The 22,010-nt window shown below is 40.0% G+C and overlaps 1 protein-coding gene and 1 non-coding gene across 8 annotated transcripts in view; both read left to right on the forward strand.

Annotated features, from left to right (window-relative positions):
- Positions 1 to 22,010, forward strand: part of FRAS1 (Fraser extracellular matrix complex subunit 1) — a 425,899-nt gene that overhangs the window by 371,764 nt on the left and 32,125 nt on the right. For all 7 annotated transcript variants that reach the window (XM_087434473.1, XM_087434474.1, XM_014787828.2 and 4 more), the window contains 8 exons: positions 1,165 to 1,325; positions 1,896 to 2,043; positions 8,550 to 8,755; positions 12,171 to 12,327; positions 14,292 to 14,492; positions 16,068 to 16,255; positions 17,642 to 17,917; positions 20,553 to 20,785. In XM_087434473.1, the coding sequence (XP_087290599.1) occupies positions 1,165 to 1,325; positions 1,896 to 2,043; positions 8,550 to 8,755; positions 12,171 to 12,327; positions 14,292 to 14,492; positions 16,068 to 16,255; positions 17,642 to 17,917; positions 20,553 to 20,785 (1,570 nt within the window). The remainder of the gene's footprint in view (positions 1 to 1,164; positions 1,326 to 1,895; positions 2,044 to 8,549; positions 8,756 to 12,170; positions 12,328 to 14,291; positions 14,493 to 16,067; positions 16,256 to 17,641; positions 17,918 to 20,552; positions 20,786 to 22,010) is intronic.
- Positions 17,297 to 17,403, forward strand: LOC147916487 (U6 spliceosomal RNA). Its single transcript, XR_015553082.1, has one exon. It is a non-coding gene; the product is annotated as a U6 spliceosomal RNA (small nuclear RNA).

Here is a 22,010-nt window from a genome sequence, read left to right on the forward strand (position 1 = left end):
TAGCCGAAAGCAGTCAGTGGGCAGATTTCTTCCATGTGGTATTTCAGAGACCCAGGTGCCTTCCCTCTTTTGGCCCCACAAGGGTTTCAAAGTCTTCTGCATGCTGCTGGCAGACATACTGCCAGAAGGGGCAGCAGCTATGCTGAGTATCTATGGTTTGAGCCACCTGAGCAAGGCCTTTCACCTCTTTGAAAGTGATATTCTGAGACATAGTGGGAAATAATATTTTTGAGCACTTACTGCATGCCAGGCACCATGCCATGTGCATTCCATGCATTCTCATTTAATCTTCTGTGGAGGAGATAACATTATATAGAAGAGCAAACGGAGGCCCAGAGAGGTTAAATAAATCATCAAGATTAGCAGCTAATGTGGCAGAGCTGGGATTAGAACCCAGACCTTTCTACTATACCACATTGCCTTTCCCCTACACCCAATTCCTAGCCATGATGACTTGTCACCTCGCAGCTTATTGGCTAGAAAAATATGATTGATGGGCTTTTCATGTAGGTTTTCTCTGACCTTGATTGTAAAAATAGCTAAAAGTCTACATGTATATCATTAAGACCCTACAAAGTATGATGTCACAGTGGACCAAAATTTGAGCTTCATTCCTAAGTTAAGCAATATGCACATATGGCTTTAAGTAATAATGTGTGCACCACTCAGATAAAATAAGGAAATCAACCCAGTTAGGAACATTTAATTAGGAACATTCAGCTTCAGGCCCCATAGAGTCCCTTAGCTAGTTCTTCCTTAATTGACTATTTTCTAGCTCGTCCCTGAGGCCCTAGCTCTGAGTTTCTTCTCCCTAAATAGACTTGAGATGTTTTTCAATGGATCCTTGCCCCTTAAGTTCATTGTTCTTCTCCTGTGAACAGTCTCCTTCTGAAGCCACAAAATCACTTTCTCCTAAGGGCTGTCTCTCCAGCACCACCTCCGTGAGGCCCTCCTCCAGGTCTGCTCTTAATCTTAGGGACAGTAAAAAGAATGGTAGTGACACCTGTCAGCCTTTCTCAGAGGGAGCACAGGCATATCACTGAAGTTAGATTAGACTAGCTAGCAGGATAAAGCTACTGCTGTGACGGAGAACGTTGTTGTAAAAACCCCACTGATTTTCTGGCTCAAGGTTGACCATTGAAATCTCTGTGAATCTCACTTCAGGCACAATGAAGATTCCAGTGATCCGCCATGGGACTGACCTTTCTACCTTCACATCTGTCTGGTGTGCAACGCGGCCCTCGGACCCTGCTTCCGCCACTCCGGGAGTTGACTATGTCCCCAGCTCTAGGAAGGTGGAGTTCGGGCCAGGTGTCACTGAGCAGGTGAGCATGCAACAGTCAAAGGCCGATGGATCTGTTCATGTTGTCTCTGGTCTGCTCTCCAGACTCACTGGAGGACTCAAAAGTCCCCTTGCAATATTACAATTTGCCCTTTCTTCAAAAACACAAACGTGCAAACAAGAGAACACGCTTAGAGGGATCTTCTACAAACTCTCCATTGACATTTTCAGCATCTAATATCCAGCACCACCGATTTAGGATAGAAACCGCACTTGTTCGGTGTAAATATCTAGAAACAAAACACCTAGGGTGTGTGATAGAGATTATTGTTTTATAGATTAAACAATTTACTTGAACACCACCAAAGAAAGGCAAGTTGTCACCTTTGTCCTAATCTCCCAAAGGCAAATAGATGTTGGGTGTTGTGCGTTCTGTAAGGTTTGTTCTGATTTTTCTTCTCTTTTTTGGTTTCTTTAAATTGTTTTTATTGAGATATAATTGACATATAACATTATATTAGTTTCGGGTGCACAACATAATGATTCAATATTTGTGTATATTGTGAAATGATCACCACAATAAGTCTACTTAACACCCTGATTTTTCTTCTAGTATTGTGCCTTGACTATCTTGGATGACACTCAGTATCCAGTTATTGAAGGGCTGGAGACATTTGTGGTTTTCCTCAGCTCAGCACAAGGGGCCGAACTGACCAAACCCTTCCAGGCTGTCATTGCAATTAACGACACATTCCAGGATGGTAAGAGATTGGGGATGGCAGCTTGTGGCTCACACTATATTTCTATTTTTTCCTTAACTTCCATGTATATGACATTAGAACTAATTCACATTCTCATTCAAGAAATGTGTGTTTGTGTGTGAGTGTATATGAGCACGTGCATATACACAGTTTTACATATAGAAATATGTGAGAGAAATAATCATTCATGTTTCTGGACTCTATTAGGGACAAAAAGATGTATAAGCCTTAGTTGGGCCATGTCCTCAAGAAGTTCAATGTTTAGTTGGGAGAGCAGATCCTAAACAGAAATTTTAGAGTATATTATGATAAATTACCTAATAGCACTATAAATCCAGTACTATGGGAGCAGAGGGGACTGAACAGTAACTGTGTGTGGAAGAATCATAGGAGCTTTCACAAATGAGGTAATATTTAAGCAGAGTCTTCAGGTGTGATGGGAGTTTATCTAATGGATAATAAAATAAAGCTTTGTCAAATGGAGAGATATAGTATACATGAGGTATATAATTTTGAAAGGCACATATTTGGAAAACAGTGAGATGCTTACTTTTGCTTTGAACCTGGCAGTAGGTGAACAGAAGGAAATGAAATGGAAAGACAGGTTGGAGTCAAGTTCTAAGAGGTCTTAATGTTCCAGCCTAAGGAATTTGTAAACAGAGGGGAGCAACAGATGCTTATAAGCGGAAGAGTGGTGTGATTTTTGTTTTAGGAAACTAATACTGGCAGTCCTGTAGATGATGTGCAGGAATGAATACACACAGATATATGAACAAAATATCAGTCACCACTGAAGATCTAACCTAAGTAACATGAGGATGAACAGGAAAGGACAGTTGCTTCTCAAGAAGAATTGATGTAATTCAGAATTGTCAGATTCTAGAGTCAAGTGGAGAAGATCAAGTCAAACCTTCCATCTCAAGAAGGAGAACCCTCATCAGCATCCCTGGTGGTTGGTGATAGAGCCCATGATTAAACTCTTCCAGAGATGGAAAAGTCACCAAAAAAGGAACAGGCAGCCCAACAGGATGATCTTTAATATTTTTATTTATTTTTAAATAATTTATTTATATAGTAAAAAAAAAATCAAATGACTGAAAAGGTTACTATGAAAATTAAGTCTTCCTTCTACCCCCATCTCCCAATCCTCCGGGTGTCCTCCCGAGAGACAACCATTTTAACCAAGTTTTATGTTGTGTGTATCCTTCAAGAGGAAAAAAAAAAAAAAAAATATATATATATATATATATATATATATATGTATATGTATATGTATGCATATGTCCAAAATGGTATCTTATTTTAGATAAGATACCATTATTGAGGTCTAACTCACATAAATTAAAATTCACCCTTTTTAGTATACGGTTCTATGAGTTTTTGACACTGCATACAGCAGTGTGCCCACCACCAGAATCAAGATGTTGAGCAGTTCCAGCACTCTACAAAATTCTCCTGTGCCCCTTTATAGTCCACCTCTCCCCCATCCTGAGCCCTGACAGCCACTGATCTGTTTTCTGTCCCTAAAGTTTTGCCATTTTCAGAATGTCATATAAATAGAATCATGTAATACATAGCCTCTTGAGTCTGGCTTCTTTCACTTAGAATACTGCATTTGAGAGTCACCCATGTTTTGCATATTTGAGTATTTCGTTCCTTTCATTGCTGAGCAGTTTCCCATTGTATGGATGTACCACTGTTTGTTTATCCATTCACCTGTTGAATGACACTTGGGTTGTTTCCAGGTTTTGGCAATTGTGATTGGAGTAGCTATAAACATTTTCATATAGGTTTTTGTGTGAATCTAGGTTTTCATTTCTCTGGAGTAAGTACTTAGGAGTGGGGTTACTGGGTCATATGGTAAGTGTTTGTTTAACATTGTAAGAATCTGCTAGCCTGTTTTCCAAAATAGTTGTACCTGTTTTGCATTACCAGCAGCAGTGTAGGAGAATTCCAGTTGCTCTACATTCTCACCAACATTTGGTATTGTCAGGGTTGTGTGAGGTTTTTTAGTTACTCCAGTAGGTGTGTAGTGAATGACTAATGACATTGAGATCTTTTCAAGTGCTTACTTGCTATCCATATATCTTCTTTGACTAAGTATCATTCAAATATTTTCCCCATTTTTTAATTGGGTTGTTTTCTGCATCTGTTATTGCATTATTGTAGATTCTGGACGAAGATTTGTGTTTTGCAAGTATTTTATCCCAATCTGTTGCTTGTTTTGTTCGTTTAACAATGCCTTTCAAAGAGCAATTGTTTTTCATTTCATTTCATTTCAGTAGTCCCATTGATTGGTATTTCTATTACAGATCATGCTTTTAGTGTTATATCTAAGAAATCTTTGCCTAACCCAAGGTTACAAAGATTTTCTCCTGTGTTTTCTTCTGGAAGTTTTATGTTTTATATTTAGATTTGTGATTCATAAAATGGCAATGTTTTAACCACGAACAAGATTATAACAATTATACTATTTGACAGTATATGTCTGAGGTCAGAGTTTACAGAGTGATCTATTAAACATTATCTCATTTGCTCATAATCCCATGGTTTTACTTTTGTTTCTAAGTTGTAGATAAGGAGACTGAGAAGTAAACATGTCACCCAAAGTCTAGTATGTGGAGGAACCAGCATGCATTCTAGGGCTTTAGGCTCCAAGTCCACACTAGATTAAATAGTCCTATTTGGTGCAGTAGTAGTATCTGTGGGATATTTTTTTCCTTAGTGAAAAAGGAAAAGAAGAAGAAAGAAGGAAATTCAGATATTCTTTTTATTTGCCAAAAGGCTTCTTATTCTTTTGCATAAAAGGATAGTTAATTTCCCTCTGATGATGTGGAAAGTGAATGCAAAATCAGAAGTCCTAAAATATAATCTTAGCGCCACCACTTCCTTGCTCTTTGGCCTTAGGCCAGTGGCTTAAGGTTACTGAGGCTCATTTTGTTCATCTACAAATAATGAAAATTCTATCTTACAAGACTGTTAGAAGCATTATATTAGATAAAATATGTGAAAGTACCTACCATGTTACCTGGCACATAGTAGATTTCATTATGTGTTAATTTTTTTCTTCCTAACACATCTGTAATGTATCACACTTGCCAATGAGACCCCAGTAACACCATGAGCTTCATTGCACTCTGATCAACACAGAAGATTCCCTTTAGATTGTCCTCCATATTTTATTGATGGGCATTATGGTTGCAAACTTAGAAAATGAATATGTTAAACCAAATATAATCTTTCAGGAAAGCTACAACAATATATATTCAGTCAAGAATTTATTCCAGAGAGAGAAATCACAAAACCTGTTTCAATAACCCATTGTAATGTTCACAGGTTGCTTCTATTGTCCTTCTTCTTAGTAATCACTAACTTTTCTTGAGTCCCTTCAAATGCACCTTCTGGGGTAGAAAATCATACATTACCTCTAACCCTTACAAGCTCTTCAACTTGTGAAACTGAGGTTGAATAATTTGTTTAAGATCACATGGTGAGGAGGTAATGGAGCCAGAGTTAAAACCCAGGGTCTAGTCTATCCAAGTCCAATCTTCTGGTTTTATACCCTACCATGCTGACTTTTCATATGGCCGTTTTAGCTGGTGACTGTCCTCTGCATAACCATGTTAAATGTCTCTCAAGATCCTTGTAAAGTTAACTTGCAGCTTTCCCAAGTCATCTCAGCTCCTTTCATCTTTTTCCTCCAGGCTGATTTCAGGCCCTTAAATCATCCAGGTAGCTCATCTCAGAACATTTTCCTGTTTTCACCTTCCTCTTCTGCTCTAGTACCTGGAATTAGACTGAAGAATGCCAAGCAAGGCAAGAAAGGCCTTGTAGCCTCTACTGCACCACACCCCAGTGTATGCAGCTACGTCCTACCTACTCATTAACTCAAAAGAACCAGAGGCTGGATTTCTCCTAAATCGCTGACTTAACCATTGCCCATAAGGAGGCCGCGACATTCCAGGCAGTGGCATTTGCACTTACTTTGTCAGTTACTAAGAAGATTAGCGGGTAATAGTGTTCAGTGAACTTTTTCCATGTCTAAGACTGGTGCTCAGCACTGAGTGAGTTACAGAGCAGTGGAGAGCAGAGTCCCACAATCTATTTCGCGACACACGTCTTACACATATAAGAAGATAACTACAAATTGGGTCATGTATGATGAATGTTCTCAGAGTAATGTTGGCAATAAGTACATTATACCCAGTGTGAGCCTGTGGGCCTTCAGGGAGTGATCTCCATTTAGTGTTCATGCACCCCATTGGTGTGGAAAGAGAAGGAGCTCTACAGTCAAGCATACTGACCCCCAGGGCCAGTGCCCCTGCTTCCTGTAAGGATTGTCATGCTTTGTGGGTGGTTGAGAGGATGACATGCAATGACATATATGGAAGCCCTAACACAGTGCGTGACCTGGACTGGGCCTTTTCTTTGTTTGCTGTAAACCCCATGCATAAACCTATTCCTGAACTCACTTGTTGTCTTTGCATCATCTCTTGCCTCAGTCTCCCACTGGACTGGGGGCTCCTCAAAGGCAGCGACTTTTTCCTGCCAGGCATCAGAGAAGTCTTCACCTTTCTGTCTCTCTCTCTTTTTTTTTTGCAGATAGGAATGAGTGAGGGTTAATATCTTGTTAAAGAAGAAAAACGGAGTCTTTTACAGCTCACAAGGAATTTGGGGTTCATTAATACATAACAAAACCCAAACATCACCAGTTTTCATTTTGAAGTCTCACCTGACTTGATGCCTGTTGGGCCAGCAAGAAGAATCAACCCAAAGTGTCAATCTGCCATGAGCAGAAAAGCTTCCTTGCTTGTGTTGCTGTTTACTTGGCAACAAGCTTCTTTCTTGTCCTCCTACACTAGGTCGTCATTGCCACCCACCTTCTAACAGCACACACCATTTTGCTGGATGACAGAGCCCTAAATGGTTAATGTGCAGGGCCTAATGCCAACTTGCCAATTTTTGCCTAAATCGCGTAATGCCAATTTTCCTTTAGGTGTGGTGTTCTTCTAAGAGGTATCTTCTGGGTTTTTCTTTAGTAGTAAATGGTAGCTGTTAGGTTAGGTCAGATAATGGGTTTGTTTTGTTTTTGCTATTGCCAACAGTTCTGAGTCACGGGCAAGTTGGAGGTTCTTTCTACATACTGACTTGAAGAATTCTTGGGTACTTACCTTTCCTGTTCCTTCCTTTCAGGTTTGGCAGGACACAGACAGGAAATAGGTGACACAGCTTTAGCGTCAGCTTCCTGCAGCCCCAAAGACTAATTCTGCCACAGGAGGCTTTGACATATGACTGGAAGGACTACCTCTTTGTATTGTTCATTAAGAAATTAATAACCAGCAATCAACAAAGTGTTGGTCTTGGAAGGGGCCACATCATAATGCAGAGCATTACCATAGGCGTTGTAGGAAGTAAGGAGAGAAAAATGATCCTTCATATTGAGAAACCTGGAAATAGGGGGCGATACAAGCCATAAAATAATAATTCCTACTAATATTTGAGTGCCTGCTGTGTGTCAGATACTGTATTGAGTACCATGCATACATAATCTTGTTAAATTCAATCCTCCCAACAATTCTATGAGTTAGATATTAACATTTCCAATTTATATTAAAAAAAAAAAACTCCAAGTCTCAGAAAATCTATGTAACATGCCCTATTTCATACAGCTAAGTAGCAGGGCTGGGATGGAAATTCAAGCTTGTTTACTCCAAAGCCCTTGTTTTTAATCGCAATTTGGCTACGATTCCTCCCTTGAGGCCATGTGGATTATAAAAGGAAAGGTAACTCTACAGCAGTAGTCATAGACCGGGGCCCTCTGGCCAAATTCAGCATGTAGATGTGTTTTGTTTGGCCCCAATAGTTTGGGCCTATATGGAATTTCTTTTTACTATTTTAATTGGTTGCTATTTTAAAATTTAGGAGATATGACATAAAAATCCAGATCTCTGGCTTCGTTTGAAAATAGGAAGATCTGCCAACGAAAGACTAGAGCTGAGGAGCAACCCCCCTTTAAATAGGGCCTGCTCTTTCCTCTTTACCAAGGTCCCCACCCTTCCCTCTTGTCTCCTTGGCCCAGGACCAATGTGAGTGACCATTTATCATCAGACTTACGCTGCTGTTTTCCTTCTTGTAGCTTTAGAAGGAAGGTGAACTTTTTTGAGTACTCAAGTCTCTATCAAAATTTTTCTTACACTTGGCCCATTTCTTTACTTGCATTACCTGTCTGCATTTGAGATGGTGACAGTATCCTGAAGCTGAGCAAAAACAGGCGTGAAATTGATTTATTCTATTTTTTTGGAACCACACTCACAGTGGAAGCAGTTTCCTTGTCCCGAAAACAGCAACTATGCCTTGAAATCTGCTTATCATCTCTAATTTGCCAGCCTGTGGTCGCCCTTAGTGGAGCCCTCCTGCCAAGTGGCTGTTGAGGGCTGATGAGGGCTACGGCCACTTCCCTCTGTCTGCCACTAACGATGCCTCCATCCTTCCTTCTGCTCACCCAGTGCCCAGCATGCAGTTTGCCAAGGATTTGCTCCTAGTGAAGGAGAAGGAGGGTGTCGTGTACGTGCCTATCATTCGAAGTGGAGACCTGAGCTATGAATCATCAGTGAGGTGCTATACTCAGGGCCATTCAGCTCAGGTCATGGAGGACTTTGAGGAGAGAAGAAATGCAGACTCTTCGCGGATTACATTTCTGAAAGGGGAGAAAGTAAGTGGATTCATGATGGCTGAAAGATGTGATTCTCTTCGTCCTTGATGCCTTTATGTATCCTAATGAAGTAATTTAGACAAATTCTGAACATCCTAGGAATTTTTTTACTAATTGATACTATTTTTAATACTATTGTCTGTTTTATGTGGCTGTCTTCTTTGTATCCCACTTACAACCAAATACATATATCATTGGTTGAGCTGGGAAATTTAAATGATATGTAACATTTTTGGAATTTAGCACAATCAAATGAATGAGGCTCCTCTTAATTTGAAACTACGTTAGAGATGAACATACTCCATCAATGTTACCCAGAGGAAGAAGAGACAATTCTCTAATACTGGGCCCCTGTCCCAGGGCAAAATACATCCTAGTATAGGACCAATAGTATAGGACCAAACAGGCAAGCCTTGAGCAGATTCATTAGCGGAGTATTCTCTTCTTGGCAATGTACATGAAAAGTGATGCATATGAGCACAGGAACTCCTGAGAAACTCCAGTCACTGAGAATGGCTGCATTAGAATCAAAGGCTGCAACCTCAGCGTATGTCAAAAGTGTATACTGAATGAGAATGACGTTTCCACATTTTTGGATCTCAGATGATGTGGTTTCAAATGGTGAGTCAATTGTACCCCTTGATTCAAGGCACATGGTTCTCCTGGGTCAGTTCAAGGCCCTTTTCTTGTTTGTTTATTCTTTTTATTTTACCCATATTCTCCAGCCACATTCCCTTCTCCACCTCAGAGTTCATCAATCTGTTGTGTTTAACATGTATCTCTTAGTTTGTATTTGTTCTTAAAAAATGCTTGTTGTTTTGTGCATAATTTTTAATTTATAAAACTGCTGTTGCATTATATCTTTTTCAAACTTTTACTGTGTTTATTCAGCAATATGTTTTATTTGTCAATGTCATTATGTGTACATATAATCTGTTGCTTCAGACTGTTGCATAACATTTCATGATGTGCATCTGCTACATTTTACCCATCCACTCTCAGGAGTAGACAATGAAGAACCTCAGCGATAGCGTCCAGTCACCTTCTAACACTCTGCCACCACTAATAATGCTGCAATGCACATGCTCACACATGTCCACTTACAGATCTGAGAGGGAATTTCTGTGGGTACACGCTCAGCAGCAAAATTGCCAGACCACAGGGCATGCATGTGCTTAATATGAAAAACTAGTGTTAGAATACTTTCCAAAATGTCACTAGCAGTACATCAGGGCTGCTATAACCCTTGGGGGTTATAGTTTCAGCAATCAGCAGCTCTCTGATACTTAGCATTACTCATCTTTTGAATTTTTGCTAGTCTAATACATATAAAGTTATATCTCATTTTAATTTGCATTTCTCTAGTTAACACTGTTTATAAGCTTGTTAGCTTATTGAGTTTCCACTTGTGGAAATTTATTATTTAATCCTTTCTTCCTTATTTTATTGCATTGCTGTCTTTTTCTTATTGATTTACAGTATTTTCTTATATATTCTAAAGATTAATTCCTTGCCAGTTTTTAGACATTTCTAGATATTGTAAACATGTTTTCCTTTTCTGTCACTTAGCTATTACCTTTGACCATGGTGTTCTTAGTTGAACAAAAGTCTTCAATTTTGATATAATCAAATGGATATCAGATTTATTTATTTATTTATTTATTTATTTATTTATTTATTTATTTATTTTGGTGAGGAAGATTGGCTTTGAGCTAACTTCTGTTGCCAATCCTCCTCCTTTTGCTGAGGAAGACCAGCCCTGAGCTAACATCTATGCCCATCTTCCTCCACTTTGTATGTTGGATGGCGCCACATGTGACTTGATGAGTGGTGCGTAGGTCTGCTCCTGAGATTCAAACCTCTGAACCCCAGGCCACCAAAGCAGAGTGCACAAACTTAACTACTACGCCACCAGGCCAGCCCCTAAATGTAACAGATTTTTGTTTTAGGATTAGTCCTTTTAAAGTGTAACATAAGAAGACCTTACTCATCCCAGGTCACCAGATTCTTCCTCTGTTCATCTTTACTACCAAAAAAAAAAAGATAGCTTCCTTCTTTGGGACACTCAGTCTTTTACATGTTCGTGATTCATAAAAGCCCTGTCTTAGTTATATATTTTATGGGAATTTTACTGGTGGCAAGTTGAAACACGTGTTTAAAGACACACACAAATACTACAGATACAATCTTCAGCTCTGAGTCTACATGTCTGTATTTGTTTTAAATTCAAAAGAGGGTTCTCTGCCTATCCAAGAGACAGTTTATAATTTAGTAGAATTGTAAAGAAAATACAGTCTAATAGTCTATATGTTACCACATGACAATCTATCTATTATTATTCATAAGCATGCTTTGGAATCTTCATTTTCTTTAGCTTGCCCAGCAATATGTCTTTGAAACTTGTCCTTCACTAGAATATCTTTTTTTTTTTAAGATATCCTGAAGAGTCACTACTAAATTTATGCTATCCATAAAGAAATTCTTATTGTAAGAAAGATATGGCAGGAAAAAAAAAAGGAACATTCTTCAGGGCTTAAAACCAGGTTAGCAAGCTACATATAAATGTTCACAGAGATGTTCTCCTTCCATTTAGTATGACTTAGGAAGTTTGACAGAAACTTCTCTACACCCACATATCCATTGCAATGCAGCAGTAGAGTGGATTTAAAATGGTTCAACTAAAAATAATCCCACTTCATGTCACATGACTCTACTATCAAGGCTGCTCTGTCATCGAAAATGTTGTGACCTTATTTTATGTTTTTTTAAAGAACACAATCCTCAGTAGAGAATATTCAGTTTGGGAAGCACTTGATTTCTTTCCATCAAACGGGGATTTCGATTGTGTCCTCAGACTTTCAGTACTCAGCAGTTTTCAGATGAGACACCATTTGGCAACACATTTGCGAGTCCCGCAGCATTTAAACGTGTCTTTAGCCTAACAGGAGGCCTTTCTGAGTTCCTTATGAGACTATTCAATTTTTACAAAGGAAAAAGGACATTATCCAGCTCTCCAGGAAGTCTAATCCATATGTTAAACTCCCTCATCAGAAATCTACCTTTCATAACGTGTGCAAATGTATTGATCAGGCCCGGCAAAACATGGGAAAGCAAATAAATGTCTTACAGGTGCTTTTGAGGGTTGTTTCATTGGTCTTGTTTTTCATAACTCATGACCCATAATTCAAAGTGGTTTGGAATGTTCTAACACAAGACTCCATATATAAGTAAGTCCCACTTAGGCATGAGCTATTAGATTTAAGCATTCTATTTTATAAATGAAACTATTTGGATCTTTTTGTATTTGTGTTGACTCTTTGATACTGCAAAGAAGAAAAATCATTTTCCAGGAAAACCAAGCAAGTTATTAATATATCACTACAAATTTTCATCTATTTTGTGCCATTGACTCTAGATGAAGAACTGTACTGTCTTTATCCACGATGACTCCATGTTTGAGCCTGAGGAACAGTTCAGGGTCTACCTTGGCCATCCTCTTGGAAACCACTGGAGTGGAGCCAGAGTTGGAAAGAATAATATGGCCACTATCACCATATCCAATGATGAAGATGGTAACAAAAGAAATTGCCTTTAGTTACTCTCAGGTTGATGGGACATGAACTGATGTTTTACTAATAACATAATTATAGATGTCTTAAAAAATGAAAGTGCTATAAACGTGCCTACTGATAACAATCTCAGAATATTTATATAAAATGTTAGCAGTAAGTGATCACCCTCTACAGAGCACCAATAAATTTATAGGTATTTTTAATCTCATTATTCCCTACCGCATTGCCAAGACATGAGGAATGAGTACGGTTAAAAGCTAGGACAGAGATGCTAAACAGAGAATAAAAGCTACTTAAGTCATAGCAGTTCAGGAGCAGGATTGGAAATACCATCCGAATCAGTTGAATCCAGTGAACTGATTTAAACACTGCCACCTTCCTGGAAAAGACTAATTTCTGTCTTCATCTCTAACTGATTTGGCCTACTAACCTAAAAAAACTTAAACTCTTTAGTCAGTTGTTAGCAAAGAGTGACCCAGGCACCAGGGAAAACAAAACAAAATCTGTTTCAAATTGAGATATAATTGTTTTATTAAAATAGATATTTTAGTGAGTGAATGGATAATAATATTACAAATGGTAATAGCTATTTTTATTGAATATTTACTGTATACCAAGAACCCTGCTAGGCATATTATATTATCTTATTTCATTTAATCCTGACAGTAACCCCTTGAGGGAGGTGTTATTATCCCTATATTATAGGTGAAGAAATTGAACCTCAGCAGAGTTATATAATTTATGCTCTTAGTTACACAGCTGTAAGCACCTGAACTGGATGTGAACCTTATTTTATCAGATTCTAGAATCTATACAAGAGTGAGACTCGCAGGGTTTCTAATGCAAAATCAGGGACTAACTTGGACATTGGGTAAAATAAGAAAAGCCAGCCTTGAAGTTGAATTAGTACTTTACCCAAAGAGCCTCAAGTTCAGATCCTGAAGTGAAGCTCTCCTGGTCACACAGGAAACCCACTGATTGAGGCTCAGAGAGTTCACAAAGTCACACTGTTACAGTGACACTCCTAAGATTCAAAAGCATTCGTATTCAAAACTATGAAGTATCAAATAAGGCTTATCTTCTACAACTAGGAAGAATTGACTCTCTGAGAGGGAAAGAGGGAAATGAACATAGGCACTCTAGAAATTCTGCAAAATTCTGTAATGTATTAAAAATGGTATAAAATTTGTAATTGCTCTCAATTTGCCTATCTTTTTATTTCACGCTCTCCACCTTGCCCTTCCCCATGAGAATATAACAGAAAAGAAGGCATAATCTGAACTTTTTAATAAAAGTCAACATATGAAGCATTTCATAGCAATGAGAATAGTACCTCAAAACAGACTGTGTTAGGAAGTCCTGTGTTCCTGAATTATCATTGTAGCCAGTCACTAAAACTACTCATTCTTAGCTAAATAACCTGTGAGAAGTTAAGAAGAGGTGAGAGCACTGGGAGGGAGGATCCAAAAGACCAGAGATGAGGGATGGATTTTTTAAGTTTAAGTAGTGTGTAAATGAGATAAATTATAAACCTTAGAAATTCATATCATAAATTAAAAGGAGTTGATTTCTGCAGTCAGTCGACAGATATTTATCAAGGGCTTACTACGTCTCAGTCCCTTGATAAATTGTGTGAATTTAAAAACATTCTGTGAGCTGTAATGCCAAGATGGAAACCTGGCCGTCATGCATTTCAAAGTGCTTAAAAATATTTCCCCCACTATATTGTTTTTAATAAGAAACATGTGGGAAACAACTCCTACAGAATCACAAATAAATTCCTTTTTCCAAAGCATAGCTTGGGGGTAAATACTGATTGATTTTTATGACTGCAAGCCATTTTGCCTTTGTATTGTTAACTAATGTGAAAAGTTCCCTCTTGTCATTATAAGGTGTTTTTATGGGAGTCTGAATCTTTTGGGCTTTTCTGACTTGCTCTTGTTTTCCTAACCATTTTTCCTTAGCCCCCACCATCGAGTTTGAAGAGGCTGCATACCAAGTCCGGGAACCCTCGGGGCCAGATGCCACGGCCATTCTGAACATCAAGGTGATCCGCAGAGGGGATCAGAACAGGACATCCAAGATCCGCTGCAGCACGCGGGATGGGTCCGCCCAGTCTGGTGTGGATTATTACCCAAAGAGCAGAGTCTTGAAGTTCAGTCCCGGTAATGAATGCCAATCCCAGTCTGTGGGTTTTACTTGATAGAGAGGCAAATATCTTGTATTTGAAGAAAGGACTGAGCAGAGAAATGAAAGAGGAAAACAGTAGTTCCAATAGCATAAATTATTTATTAAGCACACAATTGAGATTGCAGGAGTCTTGAAAATTTGTAATTAGTAAAAATGGCATGGAAAAAGAAAAAAAATAGGTTCCTTACTTCAGAACATCCTTGGCATTTTGGTTCACTTAATCGGATTTTTTTGTTAGCCTATGATTTGGTTGAGTGGTAGGAGTAGTTGATTTTTAAAAAATTTACATGACTGCCATCATTCAATAAACATTGCTACAAACCACTGTGCTGGGCCCTTAAGGGATTACTAAAATCCAGAAGGTACAATCTCTGTGCTCAAGTGGTTTAACATGTACTAGGAGACGAGACACCCTGTTATGGTTTCCAAAAAAGTTTTATCCTAGAGAGAGCTATGGAGATGAGTCAGGGAAGAGAGAAAGATGGGATTCAGGTCACAACCAGCAGTTTAACTGTCTGATGTATTAATCTGATGGGAGGAATGAGACAGAGAAGGAGTTGAATTGTATGCTAGGTTTTTTTCACAGAATGCTCTGGAGAGTATAAGGTGAAAAGTTTAGTGTAGATCCTGGCACCATTTGTGATATAGCCAGAAGTTGGCAGCAGTGGTAGAAGGCCGTCTCAGAGATGTCTGGGCAAGTGGAGGGAGAAAATGATTCACCCAGAAATGGAGTTGGGGGTCTCTGTATGTTTCTCTCACCCCACCGGAGCTTTAAGGGGCTTTTGGCTCCATCCCATGTGCATCTGGTTGGTGTTTGCTGGGAAGGTCGATGCCCTTCCTCCACATCTGCACAAGGACGTCTCTTCCAAGTGTCTTTACTTTTTCCTTTTCTGCATAAGAATCTGGGGAAAAGATAGGTCTTAGAAGTAACCTAGCCCAGATGTCTGTAGGAGAGGAAGAAGGGAGCCTTAAGTAGCACCAGGGGTATTTGCACCTTCAGAGAATCATTTTACAGAAAAGGAAGGGGGTTTCTAAGGCTCTAGCCCCCCAACCCCATTCTAGGCCGCCAAACCTTCACATTATTGTCTTTGCGGAGATGGTCTGAGAGGTAGACTTTGAGGTATTGCTTCTCAGGAGACAGCTTGACAGGTGTCTGTGTGCTAGTGCTCACAGCCATGCAGGAGCTCAGGCCTAAGTGCAAAGGGGAAAGGAAAATTAAGCAAAAAAACTCGTAACCAGGGTGGAGTGTATTTTGGATCATAGATTTTTATTACTGCCAGCTAGTGACAGGCAGGGGCCATTAATCCTCATACAGTGTTGAATAGTAAATCTGCAATGCCGAGCCTCTACCACAGGTGGAATTTGGTCTATAAAACAGAATCCTCACTTGAGATGGGGCTGAAGTGATTAGCAGCCGCTGCATTGATAGAAAACCTCTCAAAGGAAAAGGCATATTTTAACATGAAGTCTCGATGGTTCCAACCTGCACTGTCTTGGGTATGTCACCTAACGAGGACCTTTGCTCTCCTTTTTTTCTGTCCTTGGCAAAGGTGTGGATCATATCTTTTTTAAAGTCGAGATCCTGTCCAATGAAGATCGGGAATGGCATGAATCTTTCTCCCTAGTCCTTGGCCCAGATGACCCAGTGGAAGCAGTTCTTGGCGATGTGACCACTGCCACGGTGACAATTCTAGACCAGGAGGCAGCAGGCAGTCTCATTTTGCCAGCACCACCCATCGTGAGTTGCTTGACCCAAAGGATCGCTGCTTTTATGTCTTAGTGACTAGTAGATGGGAACTTGAGGGAAGTAGGACATCCGGTGCTGTACTTCATTCTTCTAACACAGTGGTTCTCAACCAGGAGCCATCTCGTCCCCTCCCCCCCCAACCCTCTCACCCTCCACCATCACCTCCGGGGGACATTTGGCAATGTCTGGTGACATTTTTGGTTGTCAAGACAGTCACACTAGATGCCATTAGCATCTAGTTGGTAAAAGCCAGAGATGCTGCTAAACATCCTACAATGCACAGGACAGCCCCAACAATAAAGAACTATTTGGCACAACTGTCTGTAGTGCTAAGGATGAGAAACCCTGTTCTGACATAAGACTAAGACCAAACTATGTTGATACCTTAGCCTGGTAAAGACAGAAAGTACAATTGATCTTTTCATTTCTTTGGTGGGACCTAGAAGACTAGAAAAAAGTAATAATACCCCATATCTATTATCCTACATACTTGCCACATGCATAGAATTAAGCATCTGCAGAAATGTAGTACCGTGTTTCCCAATTTGGGGATGTATGGAGTGAATGCACTGACTTTACAATTAGGAGGCGTACTCTGGCTTCTCTTCAGATCGTATAAATCTTTCTTTCACCTTTTACAATTAAGAGGAAAATGCCTGGAGATCGCCAAGGGAAATTTAACCCACAATAATGAAGCAGTCAGACTAAGTCTTCTAACCTCCTCTGACTAGTCTCATATAGTAGAGGATCATTTCAAAATATGTCTCTTATTTGACCATGAAGAAATATACTACCTTTATTTACTCTTATCTTGCCAAATGTGCTACCACTTGCATACCATTAACAATTTAATGCAACTTTAAACTAGTTACTGCCAATCATGATATAGCTTTGGTTACAGTGTGCAGGAAAATAAAAGTATTTTTCACATCAGTGCTAGAGTTCTGATTTAGGAATAAGATTAATAAGATAATAAAGCTTTTAGCTCAGGCAGTAGGAGGATCTTCTCCACCACTAAAGATCTGCAGTATCGTGCTCGCTTCGGCAGCACATATACTAAAATTGGAACGATACAGAGAAGATTAGCATGGCCCCTGCGCAAGGATGACACGCAAATTCGTGAAGCGTTCCATATTTTTAAATTTTTACAATGTTATAAACCAATGTTACTGCAATAAACAAAAAATTAAAAAAAAAAAAAAAAAAAGATCTGCAGTATCTTTTAGGGATGCTCAGCAAAGCGTTGTGAAATCTTCTGTTATGTTTTAAAGAATCCCTAGATGTTAAGTGATCTCGTGGATCTCTGGGGAGGGGATCCTTAGTTCTCTGACCTTCCTGATACCCAACCTGGACTGAAGCTTAGTGGCTCTTTTGCAGGTTGTCACACTTGCTGACTATGACCATGTGGAAGAGGTTACCAAGGAAGGATTCAAGAAATCCCCCTCCCCGGGCTACCCGCTGGTCTGTGTCACCCCCTGCGACCCTCATTTCCCCAAGTATGCCATCATGAAGGAGCGCTGCAGCGAGGCTGGCATCAACCAGACGTCCGTGCAGTTCAGCTGGGAAGTGGCCACCCCCACTGATGGCAACGGGGCCCGGTCTCCCTTTGAGACCATCACCGACAACACACCATTCACCAGTGTCAACAACATGGTACGCCTGGGGGTTGGGGCCTGGTTGTGTGGGGAGAGAACTGGTATTTCTCTTTATTACTCAGACTCTATCAAGTTCCTTAAGGTTCCTGCATGGCATTTGGAATAAAATAAACAAATAAGCAGGTACTCACAGTACACACCCAGTCTTTTTATTCCTATATGTAAAAAAAGTTATCATGGGGGCCGGCCCCGTGGCTTAGCAGTTAAGTGCGCGTGCTGTGTTTGGATCCCGGGCGTGCACCGACGCACCGCTTGTCCGGTCGTGCTGAGGCGGCGTCCCACATACAGCAACAAGCAGGGTGTGCAACTATGACATACAACTATCTACTGGGGCTTTGGGGAGAAAAAGGGGAAAAAAGGTGGAGGATTGGCAATAGATGTTAGCTCAGAGCCGGTCTTCCTCAGCAAAAAAGAGGAAGATTGGCATGGATGTTAGCTCAGGGCTGATCTTCCTCACAAAAAAAAAAAGAGGTAATATGATGTAGTAGAAAGAGAACTAAGCTAGTACTTAGACAACCTGTTTACAAGTCTTGATTCTGCCTGTTTTTAACTATGTGCTATTAAAGGGTTACTTAACCTCTCTGAGTCTGTTTCCTGATCTGCAAAATAATACCTCTTCCACTTAGCCACTTGACAAGGTCCTTGACAAATCAGATATGAAGGTGATCTATAAGTGGTAAAATAAGTCAAAGATTCTAGGTAGGTACAATTGATAATTACACTTTTTTTACATCTCTTCAATCATTCCATAGGTAATAGGATATAAACTCCTTAATCACTTGGACCAAGGGTTCTGCCACATTTGTATATCCCAAGTGGCCAGCACACTGATGGCACATAGTAGGGACCAGTTATTAAACAAAAGGAGAGAATGCTTTTACTGAGTGATCAGCATTTTACAAAGCCCTATGGGAGGACATGAAAAGTTCACAACGCAGTTGCTGTCCTCAAAGAGTAGGAAGACCAAACCAACACCTCTGCCACCATCAGAGAGCAATGCACAGTGATGGTTTTTCCCACCTTAAGAAATAGCGCACTCCAGTAACTGCTCATCACACCAACAAAGCCAGTTCTCTTCGGAGAGAGAGCTGAAAGCAGTGGAGATTCAGGCTCAGCACAGTATGTGGCACATAGTAAGCACTTAACAATTTTTGACTAAAATTAGTTCACTTAATAATTTTGGAAATCAGAGATTTCTTTCAGACTAAATTTCTCTAGATTGTTCCTTTTCAACCCACAGTTTGTTCTCACTTTAATAAGTGCTTCACCTGGCTGGGATAATCTGGGAGGAAAGCTAGTAGACACAGGAGGGAGGTTCTGGATAAAGTGGGGCCTCGTGTCCATCGACTTTGGCACAGCTGATTCAGAAAGGCTAGATGGTCAATTCTTTTGCAACATAACCTAGCTTTAATTTAAATTATATTCTATAGTACTAAAAAATATAAATGGCAAGATTTAACATCTTATTGTTTCCTAAGTATCTAATTCTCTGTTCAACAAAACCATGAACAGGGTTTGGTCTGATTTGAGCCAAATATCCATTTTTAACAGGTACCAAGTTTACGATTTTACTTTATCTTTCAGTTTTCCTTCTTGCAATGAATTGGTGACTCATACGTTTACCCAGTTTCTTTCGCTTTCTTTATTTCTTCAATTATTTATTTAATACCGTTGTAGTGTATGCATTTCTGTACGATGCCTCAAATCCCTTCTGAACTAAGTCCATGTATAAATAAAGAAATAAAGTGTTGGCAGCTAATTAAAAAATTTTTAATGGAAAAATCTTCTTTAATTTTTAATAGACATCAGTGAAAACTGTTTTCATGGATAGAATTTATAAGTTTGTATGATTGCTTCGTGGGAGGTCTGTGGCACATAGAACTCCTAATTAATTTTTCTCGTTATGTACTTCCCTGTGTGTATGCCCACAAAACCTAAAGAGTTCTGGTGACCTACGTTGCCTCTGCATAGATTGAGTTAAGCACTCGTACGGTTTCTGTGTGTCTGGGAGCATGAAAGATTCTGTAGAAAGACCTTCAAAGGCCAGTAGGTGTCAGAGGCCAAGTTCTCAACTTCAAGCCTGCATGTTGTTATACCCCTTATAATGTGTGTGGTCATTAGGTGGGGGGTGAGGGAGGGAATAGCAGTAGGAAGGAAAGGAAAATAAGAACTCCTGGGAAGGAAGCATCTCTCCTCTGCATCCTGACACCATGTCCTCAGCAAAAGTGACTCGAAGGCCAACCAGTCTTGCTGGAAGGGCTGAAAACCAATTGGATGGTCCTTATGCTGAACTTAATATATAAAGAGAATGCTGTCACTGGTAATCAGTCATCTCTGGGCTTTTGCTCCACATCTGTCTACTTGCTTATTGTCTGACCCACCACCTTAAGTTATAAGTACTCACTGCTCTGTCCCTAGTGCCTGGCTCCTGGTCGAAAGTCGATACTTATTAATGTGGTGAATAAATGAATAGATGAATAGATCAATGGATAGACGGATGGATGGATGGATGATGGATGGTCTTCACAGATTACCTTGTACCAGGAACTGGTTGTATCATATCATCCAGAAGATACAGTGTAAGGAGCTGTTTAAGTATCCGCATGTCTGAAGTGTTTAATTCTTCCCGGTAGGTCCTGGATAGCATTTACTTCAGCCGGAGGTTTCATGTGCGTTGTGTGGCAAAGGCTGTGGACAAGGTGGGCCATGTGGGGACCCCCTTAAGGAGCAACATTGTTACCATCGGAACAGATAGTGCTATTTGCCACACCCCAGTGGTGGCTGGGACAGCGAGAGGCTTCCAGGCTCAGTCCTTCATCGCAACCTTGAAGTACCTGGACGTCAAACACAAGGAGCATCCGAACAGGTCAGGCAGGTGGTGCCTTCCACACTGAGAGGGCGGAGTGAATCTCAGACTCTCTTTCTGTATTTTCTAGCTGGGACAGATCAATGAGGGATGCTTCTGCAAAATAAGAATAGTGGTGATGAACGCTTCAGAAAAAGTTTAAATTCTTTGAAGGCCCCCTAAGATCTAGCCCCTTGCCTATCTTCCTAGCCTCATTTCCCTCACCTTGTCCTTTTCACCTGCCAGTCCACCCACGGAGAATCACGTGTAGCTTCCCCAGGGCTTAAGGCTCTTTCAGGTTGCGTGCCTGTGCCGTGCTGCTACTCCTGACTCCAGCTCTCCTTGCCCTCTTCCACTCAGTGTAGTTAATCCCAGCTCATGGCATCTCTTCTGGGAACTTTTCTGTCATCTCCCCCAATTTAATTTGGAAGCTCCTTCTTCCAGCTCTTCTGGAACCCATGTGTGCCACTTTCAGAGCGTTATCATTATTCATTCTCTCTCTGTCCCTGTAGTAGATGGGAAAGGCAGAGACCAGGATTTTTTATTTTGCATTCTCTCTGTCTAGTACAGTGCCTCTTGGCACCTAAGAGGCACTTGCCAAATATCTAGAGAACAAATGAGTAATAACACTGTGTAAACTGTAAGGCACTGGACGGATGTGCTTTTATTTTTTTCCTGTGCCACCATGATTTTGATGGAAGATGGATACTTTCAATTTTACATAGCAAAAAAAGAATTTATGTATGTTATACCTGTTCACTAAACCTCATAGTATTTATGTGTATGCCTTTATGAGCAACTGAGTTTGGAGAAAGGGGTTCATTTGCATGAAAAAAAACAGATATGAATATAGAGGCAAGAATATGTAAATCCTTCTTTTTTTCTAACGGAATAAAATTTATTTTTGTTAAAGAGCAATAACAGAAGTGCCCAGGGCACTACTGACCCCTTCCTAGCCAAAAAGCTGTCCTCTTCATATTCCAAGGTTCTGATTCCTTTAAAAATGTGAGTCTTTCCTCCAAGAGACAAGCTATAAAAACTCAAAACGCACCCTCAATAAACATGCTGAAAATTTAAGCTTGTGCAATGAAAATAATGCAGCCCATCAGTACAGTTCTGTTGTGTCACAGTCTTAGCCAATATTTATTAAGCTCATACTGTTTTATTCAGAATTGTATACTACATGCTCTAGAGAAACAACAGAGTGAAGGAAATGGTTCTTGTCCTCACAGTGAGGAGGCGGGAT

The sequence above is a fragment of the Ceratotherium simum genome, chromosome 8 (assembly GCF_057802395.1).
Source record: "Ceratotherium simum simum isolate JZ-2026a chromosome 8, ASM5780239v1, whole genome shotgun sequence".
Lineage (NCBI taxonomy): Eukaryota > Metazoa > Chordata > Mammalia > Perissodactyla > Rhinocerotidae > Ceratotherium > Ceratotherium simum.